Raw genomic sequence first — 27,025 nt, 5'->3', positions numbered from 1 at the left:
ACAGGCATGCACTACCTGACACCCAGGTAATTTTTTATTCTGGTTGAGACAAGGTCTCACCATCTGCCTAGGCAGGTCTCAACTCCTGGCCTGAAGCAATCCTTCCACCTTGGTCTCCAAAAGTGCTGAGCTTATAGGTGTGAGCCACCACACCCAGCTAATTTTTTGTATTATTTTTTTAATTCAGTCTCCATAGAGACTGTCAAAAATTGCCAATGCTGACTATATTGCAAGTCGTCACAGAAAGGTACTGGGAAAAGTTTTCAAGTAGTAATAATCATGCCTCAGATAAACCTCAGTGGCTATTATGCAAAACTTTTTTAAAAATTACTGCCACTGTGCAAACCTTTTTTTTTGACAGAGTCTGGCCCTATCACCCAGGCTGGAGTGCAGTGGTGCAATCTTGGCTCACTGCAACCTCTGCCTTCTGGGTTCAAGCAATTCTACTGCCTCAGCTTCCTGAGTAGCTGGGATTACAGGTGCACACCACCATGCCCAGCTAATTTTTTGTATCTTTAGTAGAGATGGGGTTTCACCTTGTTGGCCAGGCTGGTCTCGAACTCTGGACCTTGTGATCAGCCCAACTTGGCCTCCCAAAGTGCTGGGATTATAGGCGTTAGCCTCCATGCCCAGCCTGCAAAGGCGTTTTTTTTTAAATTATTATTAATTTTTTAGAGATGGGGTTTTGCCATGTTGCCCAGGTTGGGCTCGAACTCCTGGAATCAAGCGATCCACCCAGCTCAACCTCCCAAAGTGCTGGGATTACAGGTGTGAACCACTGCACCCGGCCTGAGATTTTTAACCATACTTTGTTTCTTGTGATGTTTTTCTCTGGCTTTGGTATCTGGCGTCACAAAATAGTTTGTGAAGTGTTCTCTTCACCTTATTTTTGTGTAATATTTGTATTATTTATTCCTTACACGTTTTTGTGGTTTTGTAGAGACGGTCTCACTCTGTCTCCGAGGCTAGAAGGCAGTGGCACAATCACAGCTCTCAGCAGCCTCCAACTCCAGGGCTCAAGCAATTCTCTCGCCTCAGCTTCCCTAGTCAGCTGGGACTACAGGCATGCACCACCACATCCAGCTAATTTTTTAACTTTGGGCCTGGACTTTGAGAAGATTTTTAATAACTAATTCCCTTTTTTTTCTTTTTTAACTTGATATAGGTCTATTAAGATTTTATACTTTGTCTTGGTTAGTTTTTATAATTTGTCTCTTTCTAGGAAATTGCCCAGTTCATTAAAACTCAGAATTTTTGACATGAAATCGTCACAGTATTCCCCATAACGCTTCTAGTTTCTGTATGGCTGTAGTGATGTTCAATCCTAAAAAGATCGTATCATGACTGAGCTGAATCCAGATACTGGGAAGATACTGTCTTGTTTTCAGATAAGTATCAATTTTTTAAAATTGTGTTAACATCAAAACATATTTTTTTTCCTTTGGCCGGGCACAGTAGCTCATACCTGTAATCCCAGCACTTACAGAGGCTGGTAGATTGCTTGAGCCCAGGAGTTTAAGACCAGCCTGAGCCGCATGATGAAACCGTGTCTCTACAAAAGATACAAACATTAGTCGGGAGTGGTGGCATATGCCTGTAGTCCCGCTACTTGGGAGGCTGAAGTAGGAGGATTGCTTGAGCCAAGGAAGCAGTAGTTACAGTGAGCTGAGATGGCGCCACTGCACTCCAAACAGAGCAAGACCCTATCTCAAAAAAAAAAAACACTTATATAAGTTTAGTTTAAGATATACTAATCAGGCTGGGCGTGGTGGCTCAAGCCTGTAATCCCAGCACTTTGGGAGGCCGAGGTGGGTGGATCACGAGGTCAAGAGATCGAGACCATCCTGGTCAACATGGTGAAACCCCGTCTCTACTAAAAAATACAAAAAAATTAGCTGGGCCTGGTGGCGCGTGCCTGTAATCCCAGCTACTCAGGAGGCTGAGGCAGGAGAATTGCCTGAACCCAGGAGGCGGAGGTTATGGTGAGCCGAGATTGCACCATTGCACTCCAGCCTGAGTAACAAGAGCGAAACTCCGTCTCAAAAAAAAAAAAAAAAAAAAAAAGAAAGATATACTAATCATATAAGTGGAAACTTTTTTTTTTTTTTAGACAAAGTCTCGCTCTGTAGCCAGGCTAGAGTGCACTGGTATGATCTCGGCTCACTGCAACCTCTGCCTCCTGGGTTCAAGCGATTCTCCTGCCTCAGCCTCCCAAGTAGCTGAGACTATAGGCAGGCAACACCACACCTGGCTCATTTTTGTATTTTTAGTAGAGACAGGGTTTTACCTTATTGGACAGGCTGGTCTCAAACTCCTGACCTCAAGTGATCTGCCAGCCTCAGCCTCCCAAAGTGCTGGGATTACACGCATGAGCCACTGTGCCCAGCCCTCTTTTTTTTTTTTGAGGCAGTCTTGCTCTGTCACCCAAGCTGGAGTGCACTGGTGTGATCTCGGCTCACTGCAACCTCCACCTCTTGGGTTCAAGTGATTCTTGTGCCTCAGTTTCCCAAGCAGCTGGGACTACAGGCATGCACCACCACATCTGGCTAATTTTTGTATTTTTAGCAGAGACAGGATTTCACCATGTCAGCCAAGCTGGTCTTGAACTCCTGGCCTCAAGTTGTAGGGCTGAGGGCCCCACAGGGTCATGGGGTGAGCCTTATGCTGTGCTGAGGCACAGGATCCAAGAAATAAAGAGACAGGACACAGAAGTACAAGGAAAATGCAGCTGGGCTCGGGGGGCCACGCCACCTATAAGCAGAGTCAGGCGAGGCCCCGAATGTCCAGAAGCATGAGTATTTATTGTGTATAGGTTAGGGGGCAGGGCAGTGAGTGAAATCATCTTTAAGGATAGTGATAGGGTCGTGAGCAATAAAACATGGGGTCCACCCCTATTAGGTCACCTAGGCCAGGAGGTGGACAGTGCACAGCAAGGGGCCCATTCCTATGAAGGCAGTAAGGGGTTCACCCCCATTAGGTCACTGAGGCTTGAAGGTGGGCCGTGCGCAGTGAAGAGGGTGCAGTGTGCAATACTTCTATCTATGGGTAAACTACTGCTAAGAAGATTTATAGGAGGATGCTTAAGTCACACAGCAGTGACAGAGCTGTCAGGGTTACCGCCACCTTCTGGCAGCTTCCAATGAGTTCTACAGGAAGATGCTTTTCAAGCAGCACAGTAGCAAGAGCTGATAGAGTTCACAGTCACCAAGGTGGATTGTCATTCTGAGGGCAGCCTTCCACAAGAACTGGAGCAAGGTCCTACAACTCCTTTATCAGGAGGAGTGGCTCTCGCCCCAAGCCTGCCATACAGCGGGTATCTCTACGATACTGACTGCTGCCGCCTGGGCCATGGATTCTTGTCCTGGTATAACTGTTTTTCCCTTAAATCATGCTCTGCACTGTGTCTGCTCCAGGCATTCCTCTGATTATAAGCTGCTTATTCCTTAATTCATGCTCTGTACTGTGTCCACTCTAGGCATTCCTCCAATTATCAACTAAGATATACTTATAGGTATATATGTAGGGAGATATTCTTTAGGCACTCATACTATCAACTATTATATTATATATAGAGGATTATATAAAGGGATTCGTCAAACCCTATTTCTATAAACTAATATATGATCATGTAAAGGATTATATAAAAGGAAATAGCTGAGTAGTAACACTGTAAAGTGAGATATTCCTCAGGCCCTAACTGTGCCAGGGTTCTGCTTAGCTCTCATTCCTCGGTGCCTATATGGGGGGTTACCCACATCAAGTGGTCCACCTGCTTCGGCCTCCTAAAGTGCTGATATTACAGGCTTGAGCCACCATGCCCAGCCAAGACATTCATTTTTAGGGGTGTGTGTGTGTGTGTGTGTGTGTGTGTGTTATTCTTCTTTAGAATACTTTTACAAATAGACCCAAGGACGTAAGTACTAATCAAAACCACAATGAGATACTACTTCATGTCAACCAGAATGGCCATAAGCAAAAAGACAGGCAATAAGAGTCTTGGTAAGGATGTGAAGAAATGAGAATCATCATACATTGCTACTCTGAATATTAAATGGTGTGCAGCTTTGGAAAACAGTTCTTCAAAATGTTAAACATAGACTTACCATATGACCCAGAAATTATCCCACTGGTACATACCCAAGATAACTGCAAACATATATTACGAGAAAAACAACTAGGTCGGGTGCAGTGGCTCATGCCTTTAATCCCAGGACTTTGGGAGGCTGAGGCAGGTGGATGAACTGAGGTCGGGAGTTTGAGACCAGCCTGGTGAAACCCATCCCTACTAAAAATACAAAATTTAGCCAGGTGTGGTGGTGCATGTCTTCAATCTCAGATACTTGGGAGACTGAGGCAGGAAAATCACTTGAACCCGGGAGGCGGAGGCTGTAGTGAACCAAGATCGTGCCCCTGTGCTCCAGCCTGGGAGACAGAGAAAGACTGCCTCAAAAACAAAATGAAACAAAAAAAAACGTATACATAAAAAATGTTCGCAGCTGCGTTACTCATAATAGCAAGTAGAAATAACGCAAATGTCCATCAATGAATGGATAAACAAAATGGAATGTCCATACAATGGAATATTATTCACCTATAAAAAGGAATAAAGTACTAATAGATGCTACCACTTGGATAATCTTGAAAATATTATGGTAAACAAAGGAAGTCAGACACAAAAGGCCACATATTGTGTGATCTCATTTGCATTAGATGTGCAAACTAGGCAAATCCGTAGAGACAGAAAGTAGATTCGTGGTTGCCAGGAGGTGGCTGCTAATGAATACAGGGGACTTCTTTTTGTGATGATGAAATGTTCTGCAATTAGGCAGTTGTGATGATTGTACAACAGGATGAATATACGATAAACTGCTGACTTGTATACCTTACAATGGTTAAAATAATGAGTTTCCTCCAAATTTAAAAAGATGTATTAAGTGTCTTTGACGACTGTTTCTTCAATCTTTTTCACATACTGTGTATGTTTCCAGGCAGAAGACAAACCCAGCTGTCCTTCCTGGCTGGGGTTATGCTGAATCAATTTCTCCTAAGCATAGGGAGTGAAACCTAACGTTGTGCGGCTATAACAAAGCAGCAAAATCTTTTTTTTTTTTTTTAGATGGAGTCTTGCTCTGTCGCCAGGCTGGAATGCAGTGGCTCAATCTGGGCTCACTGCAACCTCCACCTCCTGGGTTCAAGCAATTCTCCTGCCTCAGCCTCCCGAGTAGCTGGGATTATAGGCACCCACCACCACACCCAGCTAATTTTTGTATTTTTAGTAAAGACGGGGCTTCACCATGTCGGCCAGCATGGTCTCGACCTCCTGACCTTGTGATCTGCCTGCCTTGGCCTCCCAAAGTGCTGAGATTACAGATGTGAGCCACTACGCCCAGCCCAAAATCTTTGTTTCCAGAGTTGTCTTCAGTTAGAAAAGTCAGTATTTTTAAAAACACTGTGTAATTAATTCTCAAAGAACAGTGTCTCTAGAAGTGGAGGTTCATAAAAGTAGAACTGAGTATTTCTATGTTCTCCTAAAACACATCTCCTTCATTTTAACCTCAAGGGAGTCCCTACAGTATTGCTTTCGAGTCTTACGACTATCTGGTAGTGAGGTATAAATGGAAGAGTGTGGGGTTAGGACTTGAAAAATTTAGATCTAAATCCCAACTCCATCATTTCACAGCTGTGAAATCACAGCAAGTTTCTAAAGCTTTCATTTCATCTTCTATAAAGCAGAAGACAGTAATACCTGCCCTACACGTTACCATGAGAATTAAACAAAACAGCATCCACAGAGTAATTAACAATGTCTCACAAAAGTGGGCACTCAACAAATTCAGCTCATCGTCGTCAGCTCGTTTCCTCTTTATTCTGTAGAATGCAGATTTCAGCATGCTAACAAAATTAACCTTTATTAATCTAAGAGGTTGGCTTCTAAAATGCTAAACTTTCAAAATATATGCAGCTAAAAATTATAATGGCCATCAACAGTCCCCAAATTATGAATTCTCTCTGAATGCAATATTGCTTCCATAACAACTTTTTTCAGACTATATTCACAAACATTATCTCCCTATTCTTCAAAATTTCAGTGAAAAATGAGAGATTGTAGCATCCACACTAACAGGGAAATGGAGACAATTCAAATAAGATGAGACTAGAACTTGATATTGTCTTCCCAAAGTACACTTTTTACTAAAAAGTTTCTGAATGCCACAGAAAAACATTTATTTCCCTTTTACCCAAACATTCTGTATTAATGATAACAGGTCCTTCCATGAGCCCAGCAGTTTCTATTTTTTTAAGAGACAAGATCTCACTCTGTCTCCCATGCTGAAATGCAGTGGTGCGATTTGAACTTGAACTCCTGGGCTCAAGAGATCTCCCTGCCTCAGCCTCCCGAGTAGCTAGGACCACAGGTGCACACCACCACACCCAGCTAATTTTTCAGTTTTTTTGTAGGGAGAGTATCTCACTATAATTCATTGCCCAGGCTGGTCTTAATTCCTGGCCTCAAGGGATCCTTCCACATCCCAAGGTGCTTGGATTACAGGCATGAGCCACTGTGCTTGGCCCTATCATTTCTTTTCTTCTTTTTTTTGAGATGAAGTTTCGCGCCTGTTACCCAGGCTGGAGTGTAATGGCGCAATCTCGGCTCACCGCAACCTCCGCCTCCTGGGTTCAGGCAATTCTCCTGCCTCAGCCTCCAGAGTAGCTGGGAATACAGGCATGCGCCACCATGCCCAGCTAATTTTTTTTTTTTTTTTGTATTTTTAGTAGAGACGGGGTTTCACCATGTTGACCAGGAAGGTCTCGATCTATTGACCGCGTGATCCACCCGCCTCGGCCTCCCAAAGTGCTGGGATTACAGGCTTGAGCCACCACGCCCGGCTTGGCCCTATTATTTCAATAATGCCACAGGAAAGGCTAGAGTCAGGAGGAATACCATGTGGTGTGAGAAAGAAGGGACAGGGAACAGAGCTGAAAGATTCCACCCCTTGGGGATCTGTTTTTAGAAAGGAAAAACAATAATTCTCCCTGACTCCTATTGCCATTTCAGTGGTAAACAGTGAGCTCATCTGACGGTTGCTACTTGGGTGTCTTGTAGGCCTTCTAACTGAACTCTTTTGTCTTCTTCAAAACCTTCTCTTCCTCCTGGTCTTTCTTATCTCAATGAGAAGTACTCATCTCATAGTCTACCTAAGACTGAACCTAGGAGTCTTCCTAACACATTCTGTCCTCCGTATCTCAGTAATCTCTAAGAATTGTCTATTTCGCATCGTTTTTTAAATTATAATTTTAATTTAAAATAGAGACGGGGTCTCCCTATGTTGCCCAGGCTGGTCTCAAACTCCTGGGCTCAAGGGATCCTCCCACCTTGGCCTCCCAAAGTGCTGGGATTACAGGCATGAAGCCACCAAGCCCGGCCAGTTTTACCTCTTAAAAATGTTTAAGGTTTATTTTGTACTCTCTGTATGTAACATCATAGTTTAAGCCCTATTTCATAATTCTGAACTTGTACTCTATCTCTTGTTCATTTATTGAATTCCTTGAATCCTTCTAAGTTCAGCTCAAAAACAATCCTTTTGATGAGGCTTTTCCCAAAGCACTAGACCCACATCTTGGTCAAAGTCAGTGTCTTGCTTCCCAAGACTCATTTGGGTGAATGAGACTGTGAGGTCTCTACTTAGCCATAAGCAGAACTATGGCCATCCTGACCCACCATCCCAGGTATCTAATACTTGGAGATCCTTCCTATTCCTTTTTTCTCAAGAGACTGACTTTGTACCTTCCTCTAACTTCCTTCTTTTTGGTACTTTTCATACTGTATCTTAATTTCATACTCTATCTTAATTATTTATTGCTGCTTCTTACCCCTTTTTGTCTGTGAGTTTCCCAAGAGCAAGGTCATCTTTTCATCCTTGCATCTCCAACGCACAGCAACTGGCAAGTAGAGATTCTCAATGTATTTTGGTTGAAATGAGACTGTGAGGCCTACTTAGCCATAGGCAGAACTATGGCCAATTTTCCCCACGGTTTAGATACTTCATGACTCATTCATACATATGATATTCTTTGTAAATCATTTTATTTTATTTTTATTTTTTTATTGAGAAGGGATATTACTATGTTGGCCAGGTTATCTTGAACTCCTGGCCTCAAGCAATCCTCCCGCCTCCCAAAGTGCTACGATTATCGGCGTGAGCCACTCATGCCCAGCTGGATATATATTAAGATATACTAAATGTCTAATGTTTTGTAAATACTTTTGTGATCCTTTTGATTGAACCTTTAGAACCATCTGTATCAATAAATTCTTTATACTTATAGACAAAATAGTCATAAAGTTTTTCCTTCTTAACTCTTTTGTCTCTTTTCTATCCATTTCATCCTGACCCACCAACCCAGGTATCTAATACTTGGTGATCCTTCCTATTCCTTTCTTTACTTGCAAGGAAAGCGTTTTTCTAAAGCTAATGAGCTCCGCCAGGTGTGGTGGCTCATGCCTGCCATCTCAGCACTCAGGAAGGCAGAAGTTGGCGGACAGCTTGAGCCCAGGAGTTTAAGACCTGTCTGGGCAACATAGCAAGTTGCCCCACTCTTTTTTTTTGAGATGGAGTCTCACTCGGTCGCCCAGGCTGGAGTTGTAGTGGCGCAATCTTGGCTCACTGCAAACTCTGCCTCCCAGGTTCAAGCTATTCTCCTGCCTAAGCCTCCCAAGTAGCTGGGACTAGAGGTGCATGCCACCATGCCCAGCTAATTTTTGTATTTTTAGTAGAGACAGGGTTTTGTCATATTGGCCAGGCTGCTCTTGAACTCCTGACCTCAGGTGATCTGCCCAACTTGGCCTCCCAAAGTGCTGGGATTACAGGCGTGAGCCACCATGCCCAGCCGGCAAGTCCTCATTTTAAATAAATAAATAAATAAAATAAAAAATAAAAAGTTAATGAGTTCTAAGCTATAGAACTCTATGCTCACATTTCCTGAAAGGAAGGTCTTGTTTATCTTTACACCCTTACCACCTACTGCTGTACTAGCACAGTGTAAATATGCAATAAAATATTTTTTACTCAACCCAAATGTCAACCAGAGAATTAATAACTAAAAAGTAGCATGTGATATATGATGGAATGTTATTTGCCAATTAAAAAAAAAAATGAAGTACTGATCCGACGTGGTGGCTCACACCTGTAATCCCAGCACTTTGGGAAGCTGAGGTGGGCACATCACCTGAGGTCAGAAGTTTGAGACCAGCCTGGCCAACATGGTAAAACCCCATCTCTACTAAAAATACAAAAATCAGCCAGGCATGGTGGTGCATGCCTGTAGTCCCAGTTACTTAGGAGGCTAAGGCAGGAGAATCACTTGAACCTGGGAGGCCAAGATCATGCCACTGCACTCCAGCCTGGACAACAGAGCAAGACTTTGTCTCAAAAAAAAAAAGTTCTTATACATGTTGCAATATGAATGAATCTTGAAAATATGCTCAGTGAAAGAAGCCTGCCCCAAAAGACCACATACTGTCTGATGTGATGTAATGGACATTTTATATAATGTCCAGAACAGGCAAATCAACAGAGACAGAAAGCAGATTAGTGGTTTCTGGAGGCTGGAGAGACTCCGGGGAAATGGGGAGTGACTGCTAATAAGTACAGGGCTTCTTTCTGGGGTGATAAAAATATCCCAGGCCAGGCATGGTGGCTCACACCTGTAATCCCACACCTTGGCAGGCTACAGCAGAAGAATTGCTTGATCCAGGAGATTGGGACCAGCCTGGGTAACATAGTGAGACCCCATCCCTACCAAAAAGATGTTTTGAATTAGCAAGGCATGGTGATGCACACCTATAGTCCCAGCTACTTGGAAGGCTGAGGTAAGAGGATGGCTTGAACCCAGAAAGTTGAGGCTGCAGTGAGCTGTGATCACACCACTGCACTCCAACCTGAGTGACAGAGCAAGACCCTGTCTCAAAAAAATATTTAAAAATTCTAAAATTGGTCATGGTGATGGTTGCACAACTCTGTGTATACTAAAAATCACCAAATTGTATACTGTAAATGATATGTCAATTATATCTCAATAAGCTGTTAAAATAAGAAAAAATCTTGCTTGCTTTTGTTCTAGAGTTCAAAGGAGATTCAGAGATAGAAAGTACAGATGTACAGTGAGATGACAGACAAGTTTATTAGCAGACACTCCTCCTCACCAAAGGTGGTCCCAGCTGTTGGGTGGATCCTTGGCCATTCGTCCATGCTAAATAGCCTGTGTGTTCCAGGGAGGAATGTGGAATAGGCAGCAAGTCACTCAACTGATTTCACATGAAGATATGAAGGAAAGTAATTTAAAGCATTAGGACTCCTCAGAAGAATAAAAAGAAAAGACTCCACAGAGTCTAAAGACCAAGAAATTCAAGTTTTCTCAGAGCTAATTCCACTAAAAAGACTGGCTTCCTTTGCTCTACTCCTAGCTACAGTGATTTGGTTGTAACTTGTTCCTACTCCAAGTGATGTTGCTGACTTGGTACACACCACCATCTCTCTAATCTGAATTCTCTAGGAAATACTGAGAAATTAACAATGCCCAGTTTTGTTGACTGCTGAGTCACTTTCCGAGCTTATTTGTGAGCCCCAAAAGACCACATACAGTATGCAGAATAATGGCCTCCTACAGACGTCCACATCCATCCACTGGAACCTGTGACTGTTTTACCATACATAGCAAAAGAGACTCTGCATGCCAGGCATAGTGGTTCATACCCGGTAATCCTAGCACTTTGGGAGGCCAAGGCAGGAAGATTGCTTGAGCTCTGGAGTTCAAGACCAGCCTGGGCAATATAGCAAGATCCCGACTTTAAAAATAAAAATAGTAAACCAGGCATGGTGGTGGGTACCTGTAATCCCAGCCACTTGGGAGTCTGAGGCAGGAGAATCACTTGAACCCAAGAGGCAGAGGTTGCAGTGAATGGGGATCACGCCACTGCACTCCAGCCTGGGGAACAGAACAAGACTCTGTCTCAAAAATACAAATAAAAATAAAAATAGTAGAGACTTTGCAGATATAATTAAAGGATTGCAAGACAGGAAGAGTATTCTGGTTTATCTGGGTATATCTAATGTAACACAGGAGTCCTTGTAAGTGAAGAGGGGAAGCAGGAGATTCAGAATCAGAGAAGGAGCTATGGCAGAAGCAACGGTCAGAGTGATGAAATCACTGGCTGATGTAACCCAAGCGCTAAGCAATGTGGGAAGCCTCTAGAAGCTGGAAAAAGCAAGAAGATGGATTTTCCCCCAGAATCTCCAGCTCTGCCAACACCCCGATTTTAGCCCTCTGAGACCCATTTCAGATTTCTGATATCCAGAACTTTAAGATAATTCATTTGTCTTGAAGTCACTACTGTTATGGTCATTTGTTATAAATGCAACAGGCAACGATACACTTGCCCTTATTAGCAGTACCGGCCCTGCAGGCACATGCCTATTTGTGGGGTATTACTTGCTTTTATTGCCTAAGATAGAGTAACTATTGGAGTAACTATTGTTTCAGAATAGACGTTTCCTTTTGGGCTGGGAAGTTCCAGAACTAACCAGTGGAAACAGCAGTTTGATCAATGGCCAATGGTCAATATAGGTAACGAAACATGCAGTTGTGTCACTGGGGTTTTGAAATACAGATTTCATAATGCTGTTTAACAACAGTAACTTCAATTGCGTTGTGTATTAAGTGCTCTCTGCCATGTTTTTATCATGCAGTTTTAGGAAGGGTAGCAAGCTGAGACAGGATAGGCAGTGTGAAATGGGGTCTTCCATCTAAGGTTTGGCAATGATTAGGAAATACAAAGATAATTTTCCAGAGATAAAGGAGCGTAAATGGAAAAAGGTTCTCATCTAAGATACAACTAACAATGAAGCAGAGGAATGACACAGGAAGAAAAAACAGTTGTAAAGATGCACTGGACACCATGAAATGATACAAACACTGAATCACTGCCTAGAGCCCCAATTTTTCTATTTCATTCGTTTTATTTATTTACTTCTTTTTCATTTTTCTTTTTCTTTTTGAGACAGGGTCTGTCTCTGTTGTCCAGGCTGGAGTGCAATGGCATGATCTTGGCTCACTGCCTCTTCCACCTCCTGAGTTCAAGCAATTCTCCTGCCTCAGCCTCCCCAGTAGCTGGGATTACAGGCACCGGCCACCACATCCGGTTAATTTTGTATTTTTAGTAGAGATGGAGTTTCACCATGTTGGCCAGGCTGGTCTCGAACTCCTGACCTCAGGTGATCTGCCCACCTCAGCCTCCCAAAGTGCTGGGATTACAGGTGTGGGCCACCATGCCTGTCCATATTTCAATAGTTTTAATTTGATCTTGAGCCTAATACATATGCAACTTCCATATTTTCCTAAGACTTCTTTTTCTAAATCCATCATAAAGCTTCTACAACTGAGCTGAGTCATAATCTAGTAAAAAGGCATAAGATTTCCAGTGACTGTGAAAATACACTTACTATTCATTCTTTTCATTATTTAAGAAGACTTGTAACACTGATACCGTCAATGTCTCTCCCCCGCCGGGTGAAAGGTTCAACAATGAAACTCTACTTACAACTGCACAGCGCTGCACTTTGGAAGGAATCCCATCTTCCTCTGCTGCCCCATTGGGTCCGGGTGCCTCTTTTCTCCTCTTCCTTGCATTGACTTTGGGTGAACACTGTGCATCCATCTTCTTTTAACTGGTCATAGAAAGTGAGCAGAAATTTTGTCCTCATTAAGGTGGAAAAAAAGTTTGTCCCCAGTATTTCAGAGATGTCGACATTGATATACTCAGCAAATATCAATTCTATAGCATGTGCCTCACCAAGATGAGCCAATGGCGTCTAGCAAAAACCATGAAGCTTCACAAAACACAGGCTGTAGTGGAAACACTGTGATGGCTCTCTGTGGAACGATGGCCACAAGGAATTGCCTGAAGTCAGAAGTCATTCCCCCTCACAACGCAGCCTGCGTACTAACTGCTAATCTTAAATCCTGGCTGCGCGCAAAAGACTGGAATGATTTGGCTGAGTCAGATGGCTATGTAGACTCTTCCAGTACCCTCCAGATATCGGAATGACGGGTGTAAGGCAATGTGAAGGTGTGATTGGTGCAGGTAGAGAAAAGAGCTTTTTGTGAAGTGGGGGCTCTCACCAAGTCCTGGCTTAACAAAACGTGGATTTTTTTTTTTTAACTGTAATCTTTTTTTTTTTAAGACAGCGTTTCACTCTGCTGTCCAGGGTGGAGCGTAGCAGTATGATCTTGGCTCACTGCAGCTTCAACCTCTTTAGCTCAGGTGATCCTCTTGCCCCAGCCTCCCAAGTAGCTGGGAGGCTGCCTGTAGCACATGCCACCACACTTAGCTATAGGCCTCACTATGTTACGCAGGGTGGTCTTGAACTCCTGGCCTCACGTGATCCTCCTGTCTCAAACTCCCAAAGACCTGGGATTACAGGCATGAGCAACAGTACCCAGTTGATTTCTTAACTCTGAATGCTCTACAGATTTCAGTGGCCACTCCACCAGGGTTAGTTCTATGAACACTCTGAGTAGCATAATAGTTTTTATTTACTTTTTTAAGGGATTGGGTCTTTCTATGTTGTCCAGGCTAGAGTGCAGTGGCTACTCACAGTTGTAATCAGAGCACACTGTAGCCTCAAACTTCTGAGCTTAAGCAATCCTCCCACCTGAGCCTCCAGAATAGCTAGGATCAGCATAATGCATTTTTTAAATGTCCTTCCCTTTCTTTCCATTTTATTTGTTTATTTATTTTTGAGAACGAGTCTCACTCTGTCACCCAGGCTAGAGTGCAGTGGCATGATCTTGGCTCACTACAACCTCCACCTCCTGGGTTCAAGCAATTCCCCTGCCTCAGCCTCTGAGTAGCTGAGATTGCCATCACTTCCAGCTAATTTTTGTATTTTTAGTATAGACGAGGTTTCATCATGTTGGCCAGGCTGGTCTTGAACTCCTGACCTCAGGTGATACACCCACCTCGACCTCCCAAAGTGCTGGGATCACAGATGTGAACCACTGCATCTGGCCCTTCCCCTTTTCTCAGTACTCATTTCCCTTTCCTCTTTTGGGATCTTGACACCTCAAGCTGCTTCACAGTTTCCAGCTATTAAAACCCCTCCAGGATTCTCCTTCCCCCAAAGGAAAACTTTTTCATTATTGTCTCACTTAGCAGACAGTTTCTAGCAACTAGCTATTACAGCAAAGTTCTGAATATTCTATATTTCATGTTTTTATCACAGAATACTTGGCGTGTCGCTTCACCAGCCAGAAACCTCTGTGGCCAGTGGCGCCTCTGCCCAAGTTCTGCTTGGGCCTGCCAGGCTCCTTCTGCCCACTTGGTCTGGCAGGCTGTGCTCTGCTCGTGTTACCGGCACCGATTCCATACATGCAGAGGGCGAGCCAGGTGCAGAGCAGCAAGGGGTGTGTGAGCAATAGCCAGGCACCCCAGCTGCAAGGGGGTAGGCAGCTCCAGGCGCCAGCTTCCTGAGAGGCTGAGGCTGGACCAGGTATACCAGAAGCAGCTTCCACTGCAGCACTGGGGAACATGGTGGTGCCAGGAACCATGGAGCTCCAAAGAGGGTGTCCCAGCCCTAGCTCAGGGAACTCTGAGGTCTGGGCTTCCCAAAGGACTGCAGCTCTTCTCTCTCTCCTTCTCTCTTCTCTCCTTCTCTTGCTCACAACATGGCAAGTGGGTGGGGGAGGGGGAGGGGGAGTGGGGGGCATGCTTCAGCTCTGTTTGTGTTGCAGCTCTTTCAGTCCCGCCGTTTGGTGGATCCTGAGTTCCTGTTTCGTGCCCAGGAAGAATGAGGTACACACACAACTGGAGGTGAGCAATGTGAAGTGGTCCTTTATTGAGCAACACAATAGCTCTCAAGAGACCCAAAGTGGGTAGCTCCATTCCACAGGAGGTCAGCCCAGCATGTGTGCAGTCCTCAGCAGAGAGGAGACCCAGAGTGGACAGCTCCTATCTACAGGCAGGTCAGCCTGTCAAGTCCGGCTGAATCCGGGGTTTTTATGGGCTACAGAGGGGAGGACGTGCATGCTGACTGGTCCATGGGTGGCCATGGGCAGACTGGAAAAAGCACCATAAGCTCTCACTCCAGTCCACAGAACTGCTGGCAGCCTGGGCCCCAGGTTTCATGTCATCCCTAGCTTGAAGGTGGGGCTTCATGAGGGACCCACCCATTTCTGACTAGGAAGCCTGTCTGCCTCCTGCTGCCATCAACCTGCCATCCACAGTGCCCAGGCTATTTGTGCCAAGGGGTGCCTGCAGGCTTGCGTGGAGTTGCCCTCAACCCCTGCCTTGGCCTCCCTCCTGTGCTCCTGGACACCAAAATCCAGAGCGGAACAAGGCAGCAGTGGGCTGGCGTGTCAGTGCTGCCCTTAACATGCACACACCCAGCCAGGGCATGACGGTGCCCAGCCTTGGCCTCAACCTTGCTCCAGATCAGAGTGGGCACCAGGAGCATGGAGGGGCCAGGCAGTGGGAGCCGGCACGTCTAAGTCTGCAGGGGCAGGGAAGGTTCCTGGGCCCCCAAAAGCACAGGGATGCCTGGGTATGCAGCCATGGCCGCTCCCACCCTGCCAACTCAGAAGAGGGCAGGGCTTCCACCTATTCCCAGCTCCCACTGGCTCCATGGAGTACGTGGGGCCCAGGCCACGCCTCCCCCACTGCAGCCAGCGTCATGGCAGCAGTCAGTCCAGACAGGCCGTCACTGCCATCATTTAGATGTTGACTTTTCAACCCCCTGCAGGGATATTTGTATTTTTTTTGAGTCATACAATTTGGTTTTTTTGTTTGTTTTTTGAGACGGAGTTTCACTCTTGTTACCCAGGCTGGACTGCAATGGCACGATCTTGGCTCACCACAACCTCCACTTCCTGGGTTCAAGCAATTCTCCTGCCTCAGCCTCCCGAATAGCTGGGATTACAGGCACACACCACCATACCCAGCTAATTTTTGTATTTTTAGTAGAGAAAGGGTTTCACCATGTTGATCAGGATGGTCTCGATCTCTTGACCTTGTGATCCACCCACCTCGGCCTCCCAAAGTGCTAGGATTACAGGCTTGAGCCACCGCGCCCAGCCTTTTTTTTTTTGAGACAAAGTTTCGCTCTTGTTAGCCAGGCTGGAGTGCAATAGGCACGATCTCGGCTCACCCCAACCTCCACCTCCTGAGTTCAGGCAGTTCTCCTGCCTCAGCCTCCCGAGTAGCTGGGACTACAGGCGCGCACCACCATGCCCAGCTAATTTTTGTATTTTTAGTAGAGACGGGGTTTCACCATGTTGACCAGGATGGTCTCCGTCTCTTGACCTCGTGATCCATCCACCTCGGCCTCCCAAAGTGCTAGGATTATAGGCATGAGCCACTGAGCTCGGCCGAGTAATACAATTTGTATGAATAAATTACGTTCTTGATACTGATGAAATTTTAGGAATCAGCCAGAAATTGGGAATTAGGGGAAACTCTGTGATCAACTGTCATCTCTGCTTAAGATACAGTTCAGAGAAAAATCTTCAGAACAGAGGTGGAAAACAAAGGCTAGACAGAATGAGGACAGTCCACCCTGCCCTCCTGCCTCTGCTAAGCCTGAGTAAGACTTTCATCTAAACAATGCAATTGCACCTGACTTTGTTCCCTCCAGGTAAATTCCAAACGGCAATATGACAAGATCTACAAGAAACCTGGCCTCCTTCTTAGAGACTGAAGGTGACACCTCATGAGTCACGGCTACTTATTAGGCTAACATGAAAACATGTCAGAGTCCAAAGTGAAAGATAAGCACTACCCAGAAACTTCCTTTCGTCACAAATGCAAATTAAAATGGAAGAAGGGTGCCAAACATTTAACACTAAGTTCTTCCAGTGATGATGATCAAAGCTCGTCTTCATTATTGTTACAATATTCAGAGCTCAGTACTCTCATCTCAATGGTCTGAGTGGACTATTAAAAATGTCTAATCCATCCTATTAATTTACACAGTACTCTTCTGTAAGTACCGGCTCAATTCTTCTAAGTGTAGAGAGACAAAATACACTATGAGAAATATAATCAGCAACTCAGTGTCAGGAAGTCAGTAATATCAGGCAGTCAGAAATGTGCACACTTACAGTTTATAAGGTGCTGTATCATAATCTGTAAGTATCATGAATTTTAAGTACAAACTGAACCTGGAGGACATTATGCTAAGTGAAATAAGCCAGGCACAGAACGACAAATACCGAAAATGACCTCACTTATTTGTGGAATCTAAAAGGCTGGAACTCACAGAAGTAGACTGTAGAATGGTGGTGATAAGTGGTGGACAGAGGAGGGTGGAGAGCAGAGAGGGAGACGCTGAGTACAAGAATTTAGCTTTGAAAGGAGGAATGAGCTTTATAGTCTATTGCACAGGATGGTGACCACAATAATAATAACGTATCTAACATTTCAAAATTGCTAAAAGAGTAGATTTCAAATGTTTTCACCACAAAAAATAAGTATGCAAGGTAAGGAATTTGTTAGTTAGCTTGATTTAATCATTCCACAATGTAAACATATATCACATAATCACATTGTATCCCATAAATATAAACAATTTAATTGATAATGTTATTTATCAATTAAAAAATTAAAGGGCAGGTGCAGTGGCTCATGCCTGTGAATCCCAGCACTTTGGAAGGCCGAGGTGGGCAGATCACCTCAGGTCAGGAGTTTGAGACCAGCCTGGCCAACATGGCGAAACCCCACCTCTACTAAAAATACAAAAAGTAGCTGGATATGGTAGTGCATTCCTGTAATCCCAGCTACTCAGGAGGCTGAGGTGGGAGAATCACTTGAACCTGGGAGGCAGAGGTTACAGTGAGCCAAGATCACACCACTGCACTCTAGCCTGGGCGACAGAGAGAGACTCCATCTCAAAAAATTTTAAAAATTTAAAAATTAAGTGCAAACTACTTTCTCAAAAAGGCTTCAATTAAGGCATGGAAAATACACACACAGCTCCACCTCAAAAATGTTTTATGACATTGGAATCCAAGAGGTTAAAAAAAAATGTTCATGATAGAAAATGCTCTTCAGGATTCTACAACCATGGGGTGAAAGTTTGCTGAGGAATAGGATATCTGCAGTTTGCAAAGTATCTCCCCATAGATTACTTATTAATTACAAAGGAGGGGTTGGGTGTGGTGGCTCATGTCTGTAGTCCCAGCACTTTCCGAGGCCGAGGCAGGTGGATCACTTGAGGCCAGGAGTTCAAGACCAGCCTGGCCAACATAGAGAAACCCCATCTCTACTAAAAATACAAAACTTAGCCAGGTGTGGTGGCAGGCACCTGGTAATCCCAGCTACTTGGGAGGCTGAGGCAGGAGAATCGCTTAAACCCAGGAGGCAGAGGTTGCAGTGAGCCGAGGTGGTACCACTGCCCTCCAGCCTGGGCAACAGAGCCAGACTCCATCTCAAAATAAATAAATAAGTAGATAGATAAATATAAAAATTACTAAGGGAACGGAGTGCCTTGATAGTAGAAAAATCTCTTAGCAAAATCACCAATAATGCTTCCCAATGTGAGACACTGAGGACACAACATATTCTGCCAAAAAAATAATAACTTGCACTGAGTTATGAAGAAACAAGTCGACAAACCACAATTAAAGGATATTCTACAAGCCTGTATTCATTAAAAACTATCGATCATGAAAAAAATAAATAAAAGGCTAAGAGACTGTTCCATGATTAAAAGAGACAAAAGAGATGGCAATTAAATGTAATGCCTGCCAGGCACAGTGGCTCACCAGGCATGGTGGCTCATGCCTGTAATCCCAGCACTTTGGGGGGCCAAGGTGGGTAGATCACTTGAGGTCAGGAGTTCGAGACCAGCCTACCAACATGGTGAAACCCCAGCTCTACTAAAAATACAAAAAATTAACTGGGTATGGTAGTGCATGCCTGTAATGCCAGCTACTTGGGAGGCTGAGCTAGGAGAATTGCTGGAACCCAGGAGGCAGAGGTTGCAGTGAGCTGAGATCATGCCACTGTACTCCAGCCTGGGTGACAGAACAAAAGTCAAAAGAAAAGAAAAGAAGAAAAGGAAAGGAAAGGAGAGAAAAGAAAAGAAAGAAAAGAGAGAGAGAAAGAAAGGAAGAAAGAAAGAGAGAGGGAGAGAGAGAAAGGAAAAAGGAAGGGAAGGGAGGGGAAGGGAAGGGGAGGGGAGGGAGGGACGGAGGAGGGAGGGAGGAAGGAATTGTTATAAAGGATAGTTATTAGGACATCAGCAAAATTTGAAGATGGGTAATATGCATTGGCTGGGCCCTGTGGCTCACGCCTATAATCCCAGCATTCTGGGAGGCCGAGGTGGGTAGATCACTTGAGGTCAGGAGTCTCTACTGAAAATACAAAAACTGACCAGGCATGGTGGTGGATGCCTGTAATCCCAGCTACTAGGGAGGCTGCGGCAGGAGAATCACTTCAACCCAGCAGGCGGAGGTGCAGTGGGCTGAGACCACGCCACCGTACTCCAGCCTAGGCCACAGAGTGAGATTCTGTCTCAAAAAAAGAAAATAATAATAATAATACGCATCAATGTTAAATTTCCAGAATTACACTGTGTTATATAAAAGACTGTTTTTAGGAGATATATGCTGAAGTATCTATGGATGAAGGATTATGATCTCTGTGGCTTATCCTCAGCAAAATTGAAAAAAGAAGGGAATTCCTGGAATTATACCTGAACTATTGTAGAATAGGTCCTCTTCTCTCAACATCTTCATTCTAGTTAATATATTTTTATGACAAATGGACAAGGAAGAAAATAACTATGTATTTCAAAACTGAAAGGCAGTCATAGTTGTCAGTATTTCTTTTTCTTTTTTTTGAGACAGAGTTTCAGTCTTGTCGCCCAGGCTGGAGTGTAGTGGCGCAATCTCAGCTCACTGCAACCTCCACCTCCTGGGTTCAAGTGATTCTCCTGCCTCGGCCTCCTGAGTAGCTGAGATTACAGGTGCCCACCACCACAACTGGCTAAGCTTTGAATTTTTAGTAGAGATAGAGTTTCACCATGTCGGCCAGGCTGACCTCACGTGATCTACCTGTCTTGACCTCCCAAAGTGCTGGGATTACAGGTGTGAGCCACCAGGCCCAACCTATTTATTCCTTTTAAGTTCATTTTGTTGGTTATCATCTTGTTAAAGTTCATATATGTTTATCTTTTTATCTGTTATAATCTGTTGAGATCATTCTAAATCTTGAATGTCATCTGTCATGTTAGCTCTTTTTCACAACTATATGTAATCCATGAATTTGAAAAGCATAAGGCTGGGTGCGGTGGCTCATGCCTGTAATCCCAGCACTTTGGGAGGCCAAGGTGGGTAGATCACTTCAGTCCAGGAGTTCGAGACCAGCCTATGCAACATGGTGAAACCCCATCTCTACAAAAAAACAAAAAGATCAATGGTGGCACATGTCTGTGTTCCCAGCTACTCAGGAGGCTGAGGAGGGAGGATCACTTGAGACTCTTTCTCTGAGCTGAGATCATGTCACTACGCTCCATGCTGGAGGACAGAACGAGATCCTGTCTCCAAAAAAAAAGGAAAGTATGGTTTTTCCATCTCCATCCAACTCACTGCTGAAAATGTTGGTTCGGATAGATGTGACATACCACCAGGACCCTCTCCTCATCGAGACTCACCCTAAAATGTTGGTTCGGATAGATGTGACATACCGCTAGGACCCTCGCTCCTCATCGAGACTCACCCTTAACACTCTTTAGGTTACTATAGCATAAAACACACTAAGGTTTACATTTAGAAAATAGAATATGTACCACAGTGAAAACCTATCCAAGGAAGCAAAAAATAAAATTTTTTTAAAAAGGAAAGAAAACAGAATATAAAATGTGTTTCAAATTCTTTAATGATTAGAGTGTTGAGATGTAAATCCAACTGTATCATACTATCATACAATCTACGTTTCTCCAGTCCCAAAGATTATAACAGTGACGATAATAATTCTAGCTTTTACAAAGTACTTCCCATATGTCAGAAAGTTGTATTATATACTAAATAATTCAGTCCTGACAACAGTCCCATGAGGGAGCTGATACTGCCGTCCCTGTTTCACACGTAAGGAAACTGGAGCACAGCCAGGTGAAATGTATTGGCTGAGGCCACATACCCAGCACAGAGCAGAAACAGGACCGCAGCCCAGGCGTTCTGTCTTTGGCGGCTGCGCTCTTGACCCTAACACTATCCTGCCTAGTGTGTACAATAATCATAGATTAATTTAGTCACAAGTGCTTACTGCGCTCTCCCCACGTGCTACACTGCCACACGGGAATCTAATTTCACCTTTCATAAAGACTGGGCTCCCTTCCCATTGAGCTGATCCCTGGGAGAGTTTGGGCTAGAGTGGAAGAACGAACACGGCACGTTAGGGGGAATCATAGCAAATAAATGGGATTTCATGCTAGGTCCTCCCAGTGCTTTAACTCAGAGTTAAAAGTAAGCCCCCCCCCACCACCCCCAAGCAATTTCCCCACCTCAGCCTCCCAAGTAGCTGAGACTATAGGTATGTGCCACCACATCCAGCTAATCTTTTTTTCCAGTAGAGACAGGATCTCATTATGTTGCCCAGGCTGGTCTTGAACCCCTGGCCTCAAGTAATCTTCCTGGCTAAGCCTCCCAAGGTGCTAGGACTATATGTGTGAGCCACTGCACCTGATCAGCTAGGAGTTTCTTCATGTGATTAAGGAAGGCTCTAATAACATGTACTTAACTTTAAGTCACAGTAGGGATCAAATGATTCTTGATAGAGTATATATCTGTTGTTTGTCCACGAGTCAATCCCACTGCTCTGAAAAGAACCCGTTTTTATTTAGAGACTCTCTCATTTGGTCTGTGTAGCTTCATTTTCAGCCCTAGCATCAGATCTGCGGTACCAAACCTAAACCAATCAGCACATTACTCTCCCTTGGTCATGGATTTGAGGGAAGGGAGGCAGTGGTTTGTGGCCTAATCTAATCAGTAATTTCTTTCTTTGTGGATTCGAACTGGAGATTTGGCTCTAGGAACTGTTCTGTGCCCACCTAGTGGCCATCTAATAACCAGGAGGAGAGCCTTTTTTAGAAATAGTCAACACAGAAAAAGCAGAACTGATGATGGAGAAAAGCTGGCTCCAAAACTGCGTCATCGTGGCAACCAATACGTTCTTTTTGCTTAAGCCCGTTAAGATGAGTTTGTTCTTCTTTTTACCACTTGGAACTACAAAATCACAACTCATGCACAGTACCTAGCAATGAGCCCGAGAACACAGTAGGCGCTAGCTGAATGGTAGACTCGTGGACAGAAAACTGCCTTGGATTTTTGAAGGCACTACAAATATTACTGTTTTGTTTTCAGGGAAAGAGGACAGGTACGTGTCAATTTATAAGCATATCAAAGTTGGCACAACAAATAAAGCTCTCATCCTGGCAAAAGTATTTTGTGGGAAGATGGGCAGCACACAGTAGTTTCATTTCCGTAATCCCAGCACTTTGGGAGGCCAAGGCAGTCAGCTCACTTGAGCCCAGGAGTTCAAGACCAGCTTGGGTAACATAGAACTGGTTTCTACAGGCTGGCAGCTCACGCCTGTAAACCCAGCACTTTGGGAGGCTGAGGCGGGCAGATCACAAGGTCCAAGAGATTGAGACCATCGGGGATAACATGATGAAACCTGTCTCTACTAAAAAAAAAAAAAAATTAGCTGGGTGTGGTGGCACATGCTTGTAGTCCCAGCTACTTGGGAGGCTGAGGTGGGAGGACCACTTGAGCCCAGCAGGTCAAGGCTGCAGTGAGCCATGACCATGCCACTACACTCCAGCCTGAGCAACAAAGTGAGACTCTTTCTCAAAAAAGAAAAAAAAAAAAAAAGAAAAGAAAAAGGCCGGGTGCAATGGTTCACACCTATAATCCCAGCAATTTGAGAAGGAAGCCAAGGCGGGCAGATCACCTGAGGTCAGGAGTTTGAGACCAGCCTGGCTGGTGAAACTCCATCTCTATTAAAAATATCAAAATTAGCCGGGCGTGGCAGTGGACACCTGTAATCCCAGCTACTCGGGAGGCTAAGGCAGGAGAATCACTTGAACCCAAGAGGCAGAGGTTGCAGTGAGCCGAGATCGCGCCACTGCACTGCAGCCTGAGTGACAAGAGTGAGACTCTGCCTCAAAAAAAAAAAAGTATTTTTCTTTACCTGCTTACATTAATATGTGTTTATACTATTCCTTATCTGCTTACATACAGTTCTTCTATTTTCTAAAGATGACTTTTGTGTTTTACATTATATTTTACCCTATTCTTTAAACTGAAGTCATTAGATCCTTTGGATTTAAAACAAACATAGCTACTGCTGTTTGGGTTGTAGTGTAAGACACTTCTTTATCTTATCCACTTTGTCAGGAGACGGAAAACACCTGGGTCACAGATATTCCATAATAATGGCTCTAAAAGAATTTAGAAATTATGAGAAGATTACTCCTCATTACTTTCTGCTAGAACTACTGCTGTTTAAACTTTTACTCTGGGCTGGGCACAATGACTTATGCCAATAATCCCAGCACTTTGAGAGGCCAAGACAGGTGGATCACCTGAGGTCAGGAGTTCAAGACCAGCCTGGCCAACATGGTGGAACCCTGTCAACACTAAAAATACAAAAATTAGCCAGACTTGGTGGCACGCACCTATAATCCCAGCTACTTGAAAAGCTAAGGCAGGAGAATCACTTGGTCCTAGGAGGCAGAGGTTGCAGTGAGCCTAGATCACACGCCACTGCACTCCAGCGTGGGCGATGGAGCAAGACATTGTCTCAAATCATCATCATCATCATCCTCATCATCATCCTCATCATCATCTTTCACTCTGTAGCTCTCACAAGTTTTTTTCATTTTTTACCAGCCTTCTTAGGCCATCCCAATGTTCTCTCACATCTATTAACTTACGCAGCACCAAAGTATATAGAAAAATAATCGATGTTTAAAAGAATGGAAACTTACCCCAGTCACCGTAATGTTCCACTAGCTGCTTGCCTGGACACATCACCTTTGCTACTGAGAAAGTGTAGAGAAAAGCACGTGGCGGGATGAGAACGTACTGAAGACCGTAAATACTTCCTCACATCCTGTCGGTTTCTTTTTTTTTTCGATTTTTGAGACAGGGTCTCACTCTGTCACCCAGGCTGGAGTGCAATGGCGCCATCTCAGCTCACTGCAACCTCCACCTCCCGGGTTCAAGCGACTCTCCTGCCTCAGTCTCTGAAGTGGCTGGAACTGCAGGCCTGCATCACCACGGCCAGCTAATTTTTTGTGGGATGACAGGCATAAGCTACCACACCCGGCCCTGTGGTGGCTTCTCAGTTCGTTACACTGAAACTTTGGTGCACCTAAAACCACACCACATTACAACATTGATAATTGCCCAGTAACCATTTTTAATACCTCCAACAATGAGAACAAATATTTATTGGACGCTCAGTTTATGATAACTGCACCTCTGTAACCAACCACTACCATTCAAGTAAGGTACAGTGACGGCTCTGGAAAAGGAGGTGGCTTTAAACATCTTCATTCAAGAGGGAATACACACATAAACAGGTTGCCTTCATCCCTGTTTGTCCAGTGGGTAACGGGACTGGGAAATGATTGTACCTCCTCGGAGCCAACATAGTAGGAGGTGAACATAGGGCAGTGGATGACTTAGCTAATGCCTTGCAGACAGATCCTTACGAATGGGACAGAAACAAAGGATCTGAAGATAGAATACAGAACCTCCCCCAAGAGCCCTACTAGGATGGGCCAAAACTTCCTGTTTGCTTAGTGGTTCATCTTCCAGAAAATTTTCTTTGTCAAAAAGGTTGTAACAACTGGGTACAGTGGCTCACGCCTACAATTCCAGCACTTTGGGAGATCAAGACGGATGGATTGCTTGAGCCCAGGAGTTCAAGACCAGCCTGGCCAACATTGGTGAAACCTCGTCTCTACTAAAACTACAAAAAGTAGCCAGGTGTGGTGGCAGATGCCTGTACTCCCAGCTACTCAGAGGCTGAGGCAGGAGAATTGCTTGAACCCGGGAGACAGAGGTTGCAATGAGCCAAGAGCACGCCATCACACCCCAGCCTGGGCAACGAGAGCGAAACTCCACCTCAAAAAAAAAAAAGGCTGACAGCCAGAAGACAGCATTTGTAAGGTCTGATCTTTCCAACACTGCTGTCTATTCATTCCCTAGATAAGTCACCTTATCTTAGTCGCTGAAATTTAAGCACAGATTCTAAATATGGACATAAAAACCCACCCTCCCAACACCCTGCCTGCTAAGTACATTAGTATCTCTGAAGTGCTCTCAAAATATAGAATGTAGTTTCTGTGCCTGTGATTTTTACTCAGACTCACAAAAATCTGGCTCCGTTTCTGCTGACTCACCTACCAGTGCACACTGCTGCCTTGTTCTTCAATGCTCCAGTAGATGCCTGGTTGGATACATCAACTCTTCTAGATAAGTGGAAAATGTGTTTGTGGAGCGGGTAGAGGGGGTGGGGTGGCACTGAGGAGACACTAAGCATAGGTCTAGTCAAGTATTTTTCCAATGGGACTGTCCTGAAGGAGACAGAATCTAGGTGCTGACATGTATACACTTGAGTCTTAAAGATGAAAGGCTCCCACAGGTAGTTTTAGGGACTCCTACCCAATCCTTTCTCTTCAACCCCCTTATTGCAAACAGACCTACCAAGCAAAAGAGGAGGTGGACTTTGCTTCCTCAACTATGTAACAGTCTAAATATAGCAGTCCTCTCTTATCTGCAGGGGCTATGTTTCAAGACCCAGTGGATGCCTGAACCCCTGGATAGCAGGGACCCCTCCTATATGTATAGTCATCCCTTGGAATCTGCAGGGCATTGGTTCCAGGATCTCCCACAGATACCAAAATCCACAGATGCTCAAAAGTCCCTTATATATATTAAATGGTATGTAATTTGCATATAATCTACACCTCCTGTATACTTTCAATCTTCTCTAGATTATTTATAATACCTAATACAATGTAAATACTGTGTAACCAGTTATTATACTATATTGGTTTATTTGTGCTATTTTTTTATTGTTGTACTGTTATTTTAATTTTTTTCTGAATATTTCAATCCAAGGATGGTTGAATCTGCGGATGTGGAACCCATGGCCACGGAGGGCTGACTCTACTTTGCTTTCTTCCTATATATGAAGAGTTGTGATAAAGTTTTATTTATAAATTAAGCACAGTAAGAGATTAACAATAACTAATAATAAATACAAAACTGTTAACAATATACAGTAATAAATGTTATGGGAATGTGGTTGTTTTCTCCTTCTCTCTGAAAATATCTTACTGTATCATACTCAACTACTTTCTTACCGTGGCTGACTGTGGGTAACTGGAACCAAGGAAGCAAAACTGCAAATAAGGGGTAGCTATTTTAGTAGCAAGTTGCAATTACAGATACTATTCCACATTTCAAAAATCTAATTCCCACTTGACCGATTACTACAAGGAACGATCTACAAAAAGATGAGGCATAATCTTTCCTTTGCATTCTATTCCTGCTTTCCCCATCTCTAGGGCTACATTATCTTCCCCATTAAAACCCAACGCTCAGTATTTTTCTACCAACACACCAATGCCCAGTTCCAAAGCCGAGTGCGCAAGCATGCTTTATATTTGGGATGTTTACCTGCTTTTACCATGGTGGTGCTTAATAAGCTGGTGCTCTAAGAGGCAAGCTCTGGAAACTCAAGGGTTAAAGTGCATCTAATACTCCTGGCATTCATTAATCATATCCTCTTGCTGTACACTCAGCTCTTTCTGGAGATAACAGTGTAAGGACATTGCCCCCTTATGTAAAGACCTTTGAAGCTTGAGGGAGTACGTGGCTAACCCAAAGTGGGGAAAAGAACTGGATTCAGGAACCAGAAAATCTCCTAGATTGGGGGTCAGCACACGATAGCAGG

At 44.2% G+C, this 27,025-nt stretch overlaps 1 protein-coding gene and 1 non-coding gene across 7 annotated transcripts in view; both read right to left on the bottom strand.

The window, feature by feature from the left end:
- The window catches only part of PCYT1A (phosphate cytidylyltransferase 1A, choline), a 54,052-nt gene that overhangs the window by 20,792 nt on the left and 6,235 nt on the right, over positions 1–27,025 (bottom strand). For 2 of the 6 annotated variants that reach the window (XM_078354792.1, XM_078354791.1), the window contains 2 exons: positions 12,599–12,725; positions 10,205–10,306 (listed from right to left, as the gene is read on the bottom strand). In XM_078354792.1, coding sequence (XP_078210918.1) covers positions 10,205–10,306; positions 12,599–12,715 — 219 coding nt within the window. In that variant the 5' untranslated portion in view covers positions 12,716–12,725. Of the gene's footprint in view, positions 1–10,204; positions 10,307–12,598; positions 12,726–24,044; positions 24,099–27,025 lie in introns of all 6 variants that reach the window. The other 4 variants (XM_035278478.3, XM_008984116.6, XM_078354793.1 and 1 more) reach the window with 3 other exon arrangements.
- On the bottom strand, positions 188–328 carry LOC118149096 (U4 spliceosomal RNA). Its single transcript, XR_004736252.1, has one exon. It is a non-coding gene; the product is annotated as a U4 spliceosomal RNA (small nuclear RNA).

The sequence above is a fragment of the Callithrix jacchus genome, chromosome 17 (genome assembly GCF_049354715.1).
Source record: "Callithrix jacchus isolate 240 chromosome 17, calJac240_pri, whole genome shotgun sequence".
Lineage (NCBI taxonomy): Eukaryota > Metazoa > Chordata > Mammalia > Primates > Cebidae > Callithrix > Callithrix jacchus.
The sequence above is the reverse complement of the archived record's forward strand: the minus strand, read 5'-3'. Positions and strand labels throughout refer to the sequence as shown.